This window comes from Malus sylvestris, chromosome 5 (assembly GCF_916048215.2).
Source record: "Malus sylvestris chromosome 5, drMalSylv7.2, whole genome shotgun sequence".
Lineage (NCBI taxonomy): Eukaryota > Viridiplantae > Streptophyta > Magnoliopsida > Rosales > Rosaceae > Malus > Malus sylvestris.
Genome location: NC_062264.1, coordinates 44,969,360 through 44,981,637, shown reverse-complemented (window position 1 = coordinate 44,981,637; position 12,278 = coordinate 44,969,360). Strand labels below are relative to the sequence as shown.

The 12,278-nt window shown below is 37.0% G+C and overlaps 2 protein-coding genes across 2 annotated transcripts; both read right to left on the bottom strand.

Moving 5' to 3' along the window:
* Positions 1-1,493: 1,493 nt before the first annotated feature.
* Positions 1,494-4,699, bottom strand: LOC126624347 (NAD(P)H dehydrogenase (quinone) FQR1-like). The gene is made up of 4 exons (XM_050293415.1): positions 4,538-4,699; positions 2,855-2,948; positions 2,083-2,345; positions 1,494-1,906 (listed from the first exon to the last, which is right to left on the bottom strand). Exons 1-4 carry the CDS (start codon positions 4,558-4,560, stop codon positions 1,675-1,677), a joined length of 612 nt encoding a protein of 203 aa, XP_050149372.1. The 5' UTR covers positions 4,561-4,699; the 3' UTR covers positions 1,494-1,674.
* Positions 4,700-9,629: 4,930 nt separating this feature from the next.
* On the bottom strand, positions 9,630-11,248 carry LOC126624337 (U-box domain-containing protein 8-like). The gene has a single exon (XM_050293405.1). It carries the CDS (start codon positions 11,074-11,076, stop codon positions 9,931-9,933), a length of 1,146 nt encoding a protein of 381 aa, XP_050149362.1. The 5' UTR covers positions 11,077-11,248; the 3' UTR covers positions 9,630-9,930.
* Between the last annotated feature and the right edge of the window lie 1,030 nt (positions 11,249-12,278).

Below are 12,278 nucleotides of genomic sequence, written 5' to 3'. Positions count from 1 at the left end.
GGGATTAGAAATTAATTAGGAGCGAGAGAAGGGCGTTGAGGATATTCGTATCCTTCTCGCTTGGGATGTTAACCTGCAGTATGGGTTCATATTCTCAACTCTCTTTATCCTTTCCATTTAGCTAATTCTTATTAATATTTCTTTCGGTTAATCTGTCGTGGATTAGCTATTGTTTGCAAAACTAGTATTATATATATGCAAATGCCTAAACCCTGGAATGGTATAAAAGCCGAAAGGGATGTTTTGTTTAATAGCCCTGTTTCTGAAGACTTGTATTATACAGAAAGCTATATTGTTGTATTACTACCCTTGGCAAAGTATTTCGACTAGTCCACTTCAGGAAGCTGGTTGTTTTCCAAACGATTGTATACTGAATACATAATTACTTATAAAGAGAATATATATGCAGGTGGTTTTATCTACATGTGTATCAAAGTATATGCATATCTTCCTCACTAAATTTTTACAATCCAATCGGATTGGTTTTGAAGAAAACAAGCTATTTTATTTGCTACAATTAGTCCAGTTAATTATTATCAAACCATAGTTAGATTATTGCATTTATATGTACTATTGGCTCTATGTTTTGATATAGAATTTGAAAGGGGTATGCATATAGTAATTGATTGTGATTGTATTTAAATTATATTGGTTGGTAAGGTTAGGGCTGGTATATATATCAATAGTATGACAAATCTGATTCGGTGTGATTACTATTTTGATAAAGTGCTTCATGTTTATACATCACTTTCTTTGTTTGAATGTTAAAATGGGTGTCTTAATAAGTATACATATCTATATGCATTACTACACTGAAACCAAAACCAATTTGATGATTCACGTTCTGAAGCTATGTGCCTATATGTTTCATAAGGGTTACTATGTTTACATGTATGTAGTAATGACTTGCAGTGGTGATAGGAGTTTATTGAAATGGTGAACTACAAATAGCTTGATCCCTATTTAGGGTACGTATGCAGTCTAACTATAAAGTTAGATGCAGCCATAAAGCATACGAAAAATTACTACAAAATTGGGACTTGAGTTGTGCTTTGTTCATAGCCCGAAGGCAAGGTAAGTTAGATATACGGGTTTTTTGTGGTGTCACGTGTCGATCTTGGACGTATGTCGGGATCGAGGCGTGACAATGTAGATATTCAGCAATGGGAAGCCACTCGTGCCTTTGATAATTGTGGCTCGTAGGCCATGTTTGGTGCATATGATTGGATAGCTCACAAGGTTCTAAGTTACGTTGTTTGGAATGCTGAGGCTTAGGCCATGATTGTGTATTGGATTGGATAGCTCACCAAATTCAAAGTTATGTTGCATCACCTTAGCGTTCATGGGATAACTTCTGTTTTACATGGGAGGACTGGCCTCATTTGATATCCGAATGTGAAACTTCCCACAGCCAATGGTATATCCAAGTTAAAATGAAAGGTGTAGCAACCGGTAGGAGACCTATTCTCCTGTAAATTTTACATTGTATAAGGTATCCAAACTTTAATCTTCAGTAATAGGCACAGTTTATTCGATACAACAAATACATTCGACAAAGCAATTTATTCTTTACGAAAACACGAAAATGCAAATTGAAAACTGGACTCAGAATCAAGAACAAAAGAAATGCAAGTATCGAATGCTAAACAGCAATTGTGTAATATATCATCATAATCAGGCAGATCCCTTAAGCTTCTTCGCGATGCCAGCGAAGTACTTTCCCTGGTGGCAAGCAATTTCTAGTTCTAGATCAGAAGGTTGTCTTGTGCCATCCCCAGCAAAAGTTCCCGCACCATAGGGGCTGCCACCCTTGACCTGCTCCATCTCGAACATGCCAGCTCCGGCCGTGTATCCGATTGGGACAAAGATCATTCCATGGTGAGTAAACTGAGTAATGGCTGTCAAGCTGCATAGTTTCAAATAAATCAAAAACAGGTCAAGAAAAATCACATCGCAAGTATTTCAGTAAAGAGCAACGCAATAGGGATAGAACGAGAACAGTTCAAGAAATCCATTTTCGTTTTATTCTTGTACATCAAGACACCTAACGGAAAGAAATACTCATGTTAGCTGAAAACTTACGGGGTAGTCTCTTGTCCACCACCTTGAGATCCAGTGCAGTAGAAAAGTCCAGCAGGCTTGCCTGCAAGTGCGCCTTTGTGCCATAAACTTCCAGTTGAATCAAAAAATGCTTTAAATTGTGCAGCCATCATTCCAAATCTGGTAGGGAAACCAAAGATTATCCCATCAGCCTCAGCAAGTTGCTCAGGTGAAATTACAGGCACTTCATTCTTTGGTGGTGCACCCATCTTTGCAAGAACTTCTGCTGGCAGAGTTTCTGGTACCTGTTAAGGGGGCCAAGTATATTGAACCGGGTTAATCACGTTGAAATTTTGCAGGGGAGAAATCAATATCCCTTTAAAAGACAAATCCCCAAATCATCATGAACAGTACAAACTCGAGTCAGCTTATTTTTTATCCAAAACTACGTGATTCTCCAACTTCTAAACTGCGCAAACCAAAATGTGAGGTTTAAGTAAGCTAGCGATTCTGGACATCTATGTATTCTAGAACCTTAGTTTCTATACATCAAAGATCAAACTAGACATTTTGAAAGAACGTGCCGCTTTGAGATAAACTACAAGTCCACAATTGGTCGTTGCCAAAATGTGAAAGGAACGTTTATGTTTCTCAAAGGGGTAAAAAAAGAAAGAAAAAAAACAAACCATTTCCTGAGATAACTTGCTAAGAACAAAATTAATGTAGCCAAAATAGTACTCTGGCTAACAAATGTTTTCTGTAGCTGTGATAATTTAGCATGTTGATTCGATGAAAGAGTGTGACAATTTCGTACCTGCCATAGTTTGGCCTCTACTCCTTCGACAGATTGAGCTCCTTTCAGTATCTCTTGTGCCAACTTGGCAACGTGTCCGTACGTAGAATAGTACCTGTAAAATGCATAACAATATTTTAAAATTAACTCAAATTTGTAATAGCAGTTAACATTTGGTGCTAAATTGTAACAATCTTCTTCGAAAACAAAAACAAAACATGATTTTGCCCTTGAAGTTGCTTGCGCATTCTTTCATTACATGATATAATCGAATAAATGTGGTGTAAAAATGAAAGTTCTGTAGTACTACAACAAAAAATGTTTTTATTCAACTGGCCAAAAGAATATGGTAGGACAATGACCAATGGGAGACGAAGCTCTGAACCAAGCTTGCCAATGACAAAACATGATTACACTACCTTCAAAGAGCCATAAACTTCACCTGTATGATTAAGTGTTTGATCATTTCACAAGAGTGTAAAATAGAAGAAATGTAAAACAGTTCAGAAGCAAATGAATATGTTGAAAGGAACTAACATGCATATCAATATGAACAGAAAGAAAGATGCATAAAATGATGCATGCTGGGACCATGGAAAGTAGGAAAGCAGAGGCCGTGCATCTCTCACTCTCTCTCTCTCTCTCTCTCTCTCGGTTTATGATTTCAAAAGGTAGGTCAGATATCACAATCACTTTGCGGTTGTTACTGGACATCAGCACAATATCCTTTAAACCTCAAGTCTTTTAATCTATTCCAATTACTAATCCCTCCTTTTCTAGTTATTGACCGATACACACGGTAGCGTAAAGTTCACTTTCATGCATCGATCATGAAAATTGAAGAAAAACAGGCCTCTGTCTCCCACTACCCTCACCCCACTCAAGACCAGGAGCAAGAACACAAATAATTGGAAATTTAGAACATTAAAAATACCTAGAAGAATACAAGCTAGACACTTAAGGCCCTTAGCCGCAACCTCACTTTTTTTGAGAGCAGATAAATTTCCCCTAATCTTTTTAGAACTGGATGATAAACTGAAATCGATGGGACGATACAAAAATTGCAATACTTTCTCCCTGGATTCTTTAAGTTTGACTTTGATTAAACAAGAGGAAATTCTCCCAGAAAGTTGTATTTTCTTTTCCTAAGGAAGATTAAGGAAACAAATTAGCACTCCCAAAGTAAAGTAATTAATACCAAATTGATTAACCTTAGCAGATGTTAAGGAGTGATCATTTACAAATAAATGTTTCAATATATGTTCATCCCAAAAACAAGTCAACACAAAATACCAATGCAAATTCCCCACCAACCATCTCAATCAAAATGCCAATCTTTTTAATTACTTATCTCACAACAACTCAATCCATCACCTCCCAAGAAGCAAACTTGATCAACACAGAAAAAGAGATTTCACCTTTATTCATAAAAAATCATACATATTTACTTAATATAATGAAATAAACAAAACCCAGAAATCACAATATGGGAGGAAATAAAAACACTGATTAACCCAGAAAAGGTTTCATCTTTATTCATATACAAGTCAATGAAAAAAACTCAGAGAGCATAAAATGGTAGCAACCAGAAACACCATGTATCTTCCACTCTAGGCACTAAAACATGTTAATGAATCACTCAGCACCAACATGCAGAGAGACAGAGAGAGAGGGAGAGAGAGACGAGAGGAGAGAGAAACTTACACAATGTAGATTTTGGTGGCCATTGATGGAAGAGTTTCTTTTTTGTGCGTGCGCTGGTGTTTGTGAGTGAATGAAGCTTTGACAGGAGTGCACCAACCATTGGGGGGGACCCCTATTTATAACGCATCCTAAGCCTAAGCTTTGTGTGTCCAAAGACTTGGATTAATCCTTAATTTTATTTTGTATTTAGTAAAATCCTTATTTTATTTTAAATGAAATTTATTTGACTTTGTTAATGAAGAGCTTACTCTATCAATTAGTGGATCCGTGTTTCTTGATACGTAATGTATGTGGTATTGTTGATGTCATACTTAATACTTATCTACCCCATAATATTCTTAGTATTCTCCAATATACACCTCGGAAATGATTTTTGTATATATATTTTCTCCTTATATTCATATATATTTTATTTTTGTCGCTTGATTCTTTTTTAATTTGCTCACTCTAAAGGCAAGAAATATACGAAAAATGAGCATGGGAGAGAAAAAAAAAGTGTAACGAAAATCAATTCCCTACCTTATTCTATCACATGCTTGATTTTTTTTTTCTTCAATTTTTTTTCTTCTTATGGTGCATTTCGTGTTCCGACTATAGTATAAATAGATACTTAATACTGGAAACATAATCCTCATAACGTAAGTCGTATGTCATTCATAATAGAAAATCAATATATTTCACTCAAAATTTTCATTTTCAAAATAATTTTTTTTTATAGATTGAAAACGTATTGATCAAAACACATGGCTTGACTTTGACAAGTATTCTAGCACAAATCCATCCCGTAGTTGATTATTGTGTGTAATAAATAAGTAAGGTTGAATATTAATTTAGGGTGCTGTTAATTTGCTATCTAACACACATTTTTTTTTTTAACTTTCCACACATCCTTTGTTACTTTATCTCTTTTGATCATCTTTAATTCATTTGATTCGGCTATAAAAAATTGAGATACATACATGAAAGATCAAAAAAGGTAGGTGAATAGCTCCACCCTTAATTTAAAAATAATATAGTGGTGTATTATTATTGTTATTATTTTAAAGATAGAGTGCAATGTGCTTAAACATAATTTGCAGAAAAGTCAGGTGCCTACGATAAAAATACAATATATATGAATTTATTTGACTATAATGTGGTACACCATTAGGGATATTTGACTTTGTCGATGCCTCCAGAAGCTCGTAAAAATAAAATAAATATAAAAAAAAGAAGAAGAAAAATATATTTCAAATAATTAACTAATTCAATTTCTAAATCAAAAAATGGATATTTCCCGAAATGTGCGACCAATACTTTTTGTAAATTGGAAGAAGAAGCAGCCCAGAAGAAGAGGAAGCTGCCCAGATACAAAGGTTACAAAATGTCTGAGCCGCCCAACCATCTTGGTCTAAATTAATACTCTCCTCGTTCCTTTGTTGTTATCCAAATAATTTGGAACATTATCGAACAAATTGCGTGTACTTTAGAAATATATATATATATATATATATGTATATATTATATATTGTTTAACTTTCTGCTTTGCTCATTGATGACGCAATGTATGGGGGAGGTCTGCAGGAGAAGAGTTTGGAGGCTTCGTTACGACGTATTGTGATTATAACTTTATGAAAATATTTTCAAACGGACTTTCAATAAAAATACAAGTGAATCAAGAAAAAATAATTGAAGTAGTTTTAGAATTCAAAAATATTTTAACTAAAAGCGCTTTTAGTAATTAAAAGCATTTACAAACACTCACTAACATTGATTCCTCTGTTCTATATAAAGTTTTCAAAAAGCTTTTGTTAGGCAGAAGAAAATAAAAATGAAAAAAAAATGGAAAAGAAAATTACTAAATGGGTCTTTAGTTGTCACAAGATCTTTCAGTCTAATAAAACAAAGGAGTATACACTCACGTGCAGGAAAAATTCTTTCATCCAACGCTTTAGATTAGATGGAGTGTCTCTTTATCCTTAAATAAAATCACCGCCCTATAGTAACCTTCTTTTATAAGTTGGTTGGGTAATCCACTTAGTCTGGTCGTTCGAGAACATAAGACTTCGCAAGTTTCTCCTTTTCATGAGGGTTCACGATATGGAGAAATTTTTCATTATGACTGGAATCATTTGTTGGGTAACACGTGATGTACTACCGTGTGTTTTAATCACACTGAAAAATCTCTCCACGATATGCTTGTTTCAAGTGGTCAAACCAGATATCATGACGGTGGAGTGTTTGAATACCCTAAAAGCAAATTTTGACAGAAAAAATGTTTCATCATCTTACGTCTCAAGAAAGTTAACTACCTCAAAGATTTATGGTCAAATCAAGATTAGATGCAAGAAATAAGTGGCCCCAAATTGTCAACATGATAGAATTATGAGAATGCAGGATGCTTAATCTTAATTAATTAACTATAATCCTTTTTAAAACGAAATGATTTTGGCATGAAAAATGTGGCAAAGGTTAAATGATGAGTGAGTGTCTTTGCTGTAAAATTCTCTCTCTCTCTCTCTCTCTAATGATGAGTGAGTGTCTTTGCTGTAAAATTCTCTCTCTCTCTCTCTCTCTCTCTCTCTCTCTCTAGAGAATGCATATAATATGGAGAGGGAACCATCTGAAGAAACAGAGGGCATCATCGATGGCTCTTGTCTTTAAGCGTGCTTCTCTTCTTATTTCCAATCTTCCATGATTGATGATTCCTTCCATGCCCTCATCGATTTCATACAGTTTACGCATTATTCTTAACTTGAGTGTACACATGCCTCTCAATTTTCAGTTGTCTGATCGAATGAATTAAAGATAATCAAAACAGTAAAAATTTACAAAGGGTGTGTGGAAGGTAAAAGTAGGGTTGTGGATAGCACCACCCTAATTTGAACTCCAAACCAAAATGACATTGCCCTTTCCTCATATAATATCCAAGAGAAGAGAAGAGCATTGCTTGTTAGAGTATAGAAAACTTTAGATAAGACAATATGATCAGCTGGATGGTCGGATACTAGACCCTATCATATTTGGGCACTATCCAACTTCATGTAGTACAATCTGATCATGCTGTCTTACCAAAAATTTTCTTCTTCTTGAAGAGAAAACTAGAGATAGACAATGACTCATCTAGTACTTTTGAATTTAAAAACTCCATTTCAACTTTCTAATGCAGAAATGCCACCTGAATCTACTACCCCATAATTATGGCTTTGGTTTTGGCTTTTGTTGGTGTTTGTTTGAAGCTTGGGGCCACTGTTCACAAGTGAAGACCACAGGAGATAATTCGGTAATGTGGGTTAGTTTTTTTTGTCAACGTAATGGGGGTTAGTTGGGACCAAAATCAGAGAGTTTCCTATTTTGCCAGAGTCAAACGACTGATATGATCCGAGTGTTCAAACTATTGGAATGATGCAATCCTTCACTTTGAATCGTTTGATCAGCCACCAAAACTGTCATCGGTCAAATTATTCGCGTGTTTCAGAATTGACCCAACAAGAGCCATCAAAAAAGAACAATGCCATCACAACCGCAACATTCTACGGTGGTGTAACCTGGTATGTCTCCTCCTCAGTAACTCTTTTCGTCACATGACATGAACAAAAAGATATTAACGGAAAAATACACCTCTACTTGTACCCAAATTTGAGATTTTCCTCGTAATGTATGCTCACAAGTTCAAATCCACATAAATGGCACTTTACTAAATAAGCAAAAACAAAACAAGAACACAAGAAGCCCTACATCTCTCATCAATTTCATGTATTAATTTCGCGTAATGTCGTCTCGTACCAATTTCGTACAATGTCAACTTCATACTAAATTTTGCACCATATGTGGTCTTCTAAATTACAAGCCCTACATAGAGGTAATTGTACAAATTCCACAATCCATACATTACATACATTTATTTGGATAAGTGGAAGGCCGGCAATAGCGACCGCCCCCACCAAAGATAGATCTGTCATGGGTGACTCAGTGGTTGAGGACGAATTACATACTTATCGATTTCTGACATTGGTAAATCATACGATGATAGTCAAGAGAAGATTGAAATGTCTATGAGTCTTTTTAGCCCCTGAAATGGTGAATCATTGCCTATGCCTGAAAATCCTCCCTATCAAACGAAGCCTAAAGGATAATAATTAAGAAAACTACAGTTAGATTACAATAAATGGACCAAATACAAAATTTCTAACAAGAAATACCCTCGATTTTAGAAGAAACTGCAGCGGACGGAATTCCTAATATTCAAAATGCGGTAGCTTTTAAATTACGTCATGTACATACCAAAATTAAAGTCAACTAGTGGTATTCTTCAGAATAACTATGAAAGCAGTGGTTTACGATACATAGCTGAGCTGCCTTGGGGCACAGACTACCCATATAAGCATAGGAATCCCAAATAAAAAACTGACGATATTAAAAGTTTGTCGAACAAAATAACTGGGAAAGGAGAATCCAATAAACACCTATAAGAAATTAAGGATCATGTGACGTAAAGCATACAAAGACCCGAGTCAGTGTATCAATAGTTACTCCACAAACGAAACTGAGCTTAGGTAAGAAGCATCTTAAGAGAAACAACTTCTCGGACATTTATGCTCCCCAGAGTAAAGGCACCAGAACAATCAGAAGCGCCTTTGATCGGAAATATGAAAGCATTCTTACATAAAGACATATGAGATACATAAATGTTTCTGATCACCACAACTACCACCAATACATACCCAAAGAAGGTAGCATGGAAAAAACTTGTAAAATACTTTCCCTTTGCAACCTTCTTGATCTCGTCATTACTAAAAATATGTCACTGACCGCACTTTCCTTAACCTTCTACAATCCTAATCATATATTGATTTATGGAAAATCCAACAGTAGAGATTCATCATTCATATCCCATACGAACACTTCCGTAACTGTTGATTGACTGGTTTACTAGTTTAAACACTAGCGTTCGCATCCGAGAATCACCGTTGAATCTAATCATTTGGATACGATTTCATACTATAAATTGAATCTCGAGCTATAAGTTCATAGCACAAAAGATACATAAGTTGACAGTATTCGGAAACTATGAGCCGCCACGGAAGTATCTAAGATAGGACAGAGGAATCCATTTCTTGGAAGCCAATAAAATTCATTAAGCTGAGGCAACTTACAATTCAGATTACCAATGTAAAACTTTCATAATCCAAACTTCAATAACAGAAATCCATCTCATCTGTGTACATTTTCTTATTCAGAATGTACAAGAAACGAAGAACGATGTCCCAACAAAAATCTAAATCCTTTTTCTTTTGTACATAATACTATCGCAACAGAAGGAGAAACAATAAACCAAAAACGCAACTCACCTCCCCTGGCGCTGATCATTCTAACCCGCAAAATCGACCATTTCTTGGACTTCCATTCACAATTCACCTCATGGATTGGTTCCCACTGAGAATCTGAACCAAATTAGAAGCATTTTTTCCAATCCTTTCATTATCATCTTCAACCAAACCTACACAAATTGCCAAAGCCCCTTCATTTTTTGCTTCCACACGCATTCGTTCGCTATAAGAACAAAGCAAATTCAAAGTAAGCAAGGCATACTGAACTCCCCTGGAGCTCCCATTTTCTAAAACCCTCACTAAAATCCCCACACAACCATTAAACCTCTCCATCTCTTCTCTACCTTCCTTGCACTTTGCCAAAAGACCCAGAACTTCAACCGCCCGTTCGAGGCCCGATTCAGCAATTCGGATCAAAATCGACACCACCCCACATTCCACAGCCCGCCGCCGGTTATCCGGGAACAAACAGATGGTGTAAAGCGCCGTGGCCGCCTCTTTCTGCTCTCGACTTTTGCCGTCCCTGAGAAGCGAAACCAGAGCCCGAATTGCACACGGGTATGCCCCGATTGTGGCCTTGTTGACCTCCACCACTGCCAAGCTCGTCAACATCGTCGCTGCCACGGCACGGCTGTTGGGGGACCCACCTTGGAGCACCTCCACGATTCGAGCGATTGCTCCCTCGGCGACAAGACCCACTTTGTTATCGTCGTCCAAGCTGACATTGAGCAGCAAAGTCAGCGCCTTTTCTTGGAGGCGGGGCTCCTCCGAGTCGACGCACTTGAGGACGGTGGAGACGGCGCCGGACTCAGTGAGCTTGGCGCGAAAGTCGGCGTCGCGCTTGGAGAGGCGAGTGAGCTGGTCAAGCGATTCGAGCTTGGACTCGAGGGTGGAAGCTGGAGAGGTAAGCGTCGATATTGGGTTTTGGGGCTGGGAGTGGCGCTGCTGGCGGTGGTGATGGTATTGGTGGTGGTGGTGGTACTGGTGTTGTAATTTGGCAGGGGAGAGAAGGGTATAAGTGGTAATCAGGCTGCGGAGGGCGTGGTTGGGGATGAGGGAAGGGTGGTCGGGGAGGGGCAGTTTGGTAATTGGGCAGGTGCGGTGACCGGCGTCGAGCCAGCGTTGGATGGAGGCCCGATCAAAGGTGTGACCCGAGGAGAGTATAACAGGGTCGGACATTATTTCGAGGGAAATCGGGCACTTGAAATCGTCCGGGAACTGAGTCGCCATTTCTCAACTCGCTCGCGTCACTCGGTAAAGAAATGAAATGGAAGAAAAAGGGTTTACAAGGTTTTCGGGTGCTAATGGTGGAGTGTGTCTTTGAGAGAGACTTCGAGACTTCGAGCTAGAGGAGAGAGAGAGAGAGAGAGAGAGAGAGAGAGAGAGAGACTTTCACCACCAAATCCTACACTCACAACACATCAGTACACATTTTCATGCCAAAAAAGAAACACACAATTGTAATACACCTATTGGATTATTCGAAATTTGGAATGCCATAAGTTAATAACTACTGTATTTCAAGTTAATTGCGTATCTTTATATAATTAGATTTTAAAACGATAATTATTTGCATAATTGGAATTTAAATCGCATAACAGTAGATGATTATTTTAGATTACTCAACAATTATAACGGTAAGTAAGTTTTTGTTCTTAAGGGCGTCTCGCAAAATACTTTGAAATTGACATTGTATATCTTTTCTTTGCTGAAAAATTATCCATATTCGTCTAAAGATGTAAACAAAAACCTAAATTTAGTATTTTTTTTATTTTTTTATGAGTGCCACTAATCAAAGAGAAAAAAATTAAATAGGATCTCAAATTTTTACCATTTCCATTGGAGTATGGCTTCATTTACATCTATGAGAAATGTAAATATGATTTTTCCATCTCAAAACTTGTATTTTCCATTGGATATCCCCTACACGCCGATTCGGATTTGTTGCGTCTGAAGTATTTTGTGACATATTTGGATTAAGGATTTTACTCTTCTTGTGTTTTTGTGCAAACTCTATCCAAGTTAATTGCTTGGTCACCGAAATTATCTATCCAGTTAGCATCTCTATTTATTGGAGAAAGAAACTCATCATTCACTAGTCTTTTCAACTTAACGACACAAGAAGGTCCCGTCTTTGGCCAATACTATAGAGGGGTGTTTTCGTAACTTTGATTTTTCCTTTCATTTCTAACGGTTGTCTGCTTTTTAATCACTGTCACGGAAAAACCTCAATAGTTACCCTACAGTTGAAGCATGGAATCAATCACGACCTTTACTTTGATTTGAATTTACTTAAATGCCCCTATTAGAGTCAACATTGCCAGCCATAAACATTTGCCTCCTTGGAAAACACGTGTTTCCTCCCTCTATGTAACTAATTATCCACTCCATTTTTATCATAATTGAACACACGACAGATTTTTAATGTATTA

What these genes read in the sequence shown, in the direction of transcription:
- LOC126624337 (XM_050293405.1), bottom strand. Translation starts at nt 11,076, where the DNA reads ATGGCGACTCAGTTCCCGGACGATTTCAAGTGCCCGATTTCCCTCGAA.
- LOC126624347 (XM_050293415.1), bottom strand. Translation starts at nt 4,560, where the DNA reads ATGGCCACCAAAATCTACATTGT. An exon ending in TAGAGGCCAAACTATGGCAG is followed by an intron (nt 2,346 to 2,854) that starts GTACGAAATTGT and finishes CCCCCTTAACAG; the next exon opens with GTACCAGAAACTCTGCCAGC. An exon ending in GGTGGACAAGAGACTACCCC is followed by an intron (nt 1,907 to 2,082) that starts GTAAGTTTTCAG and finishes GAAACTATGCAG; the next exon opens with CTTGACAGCCATTACTCAGT.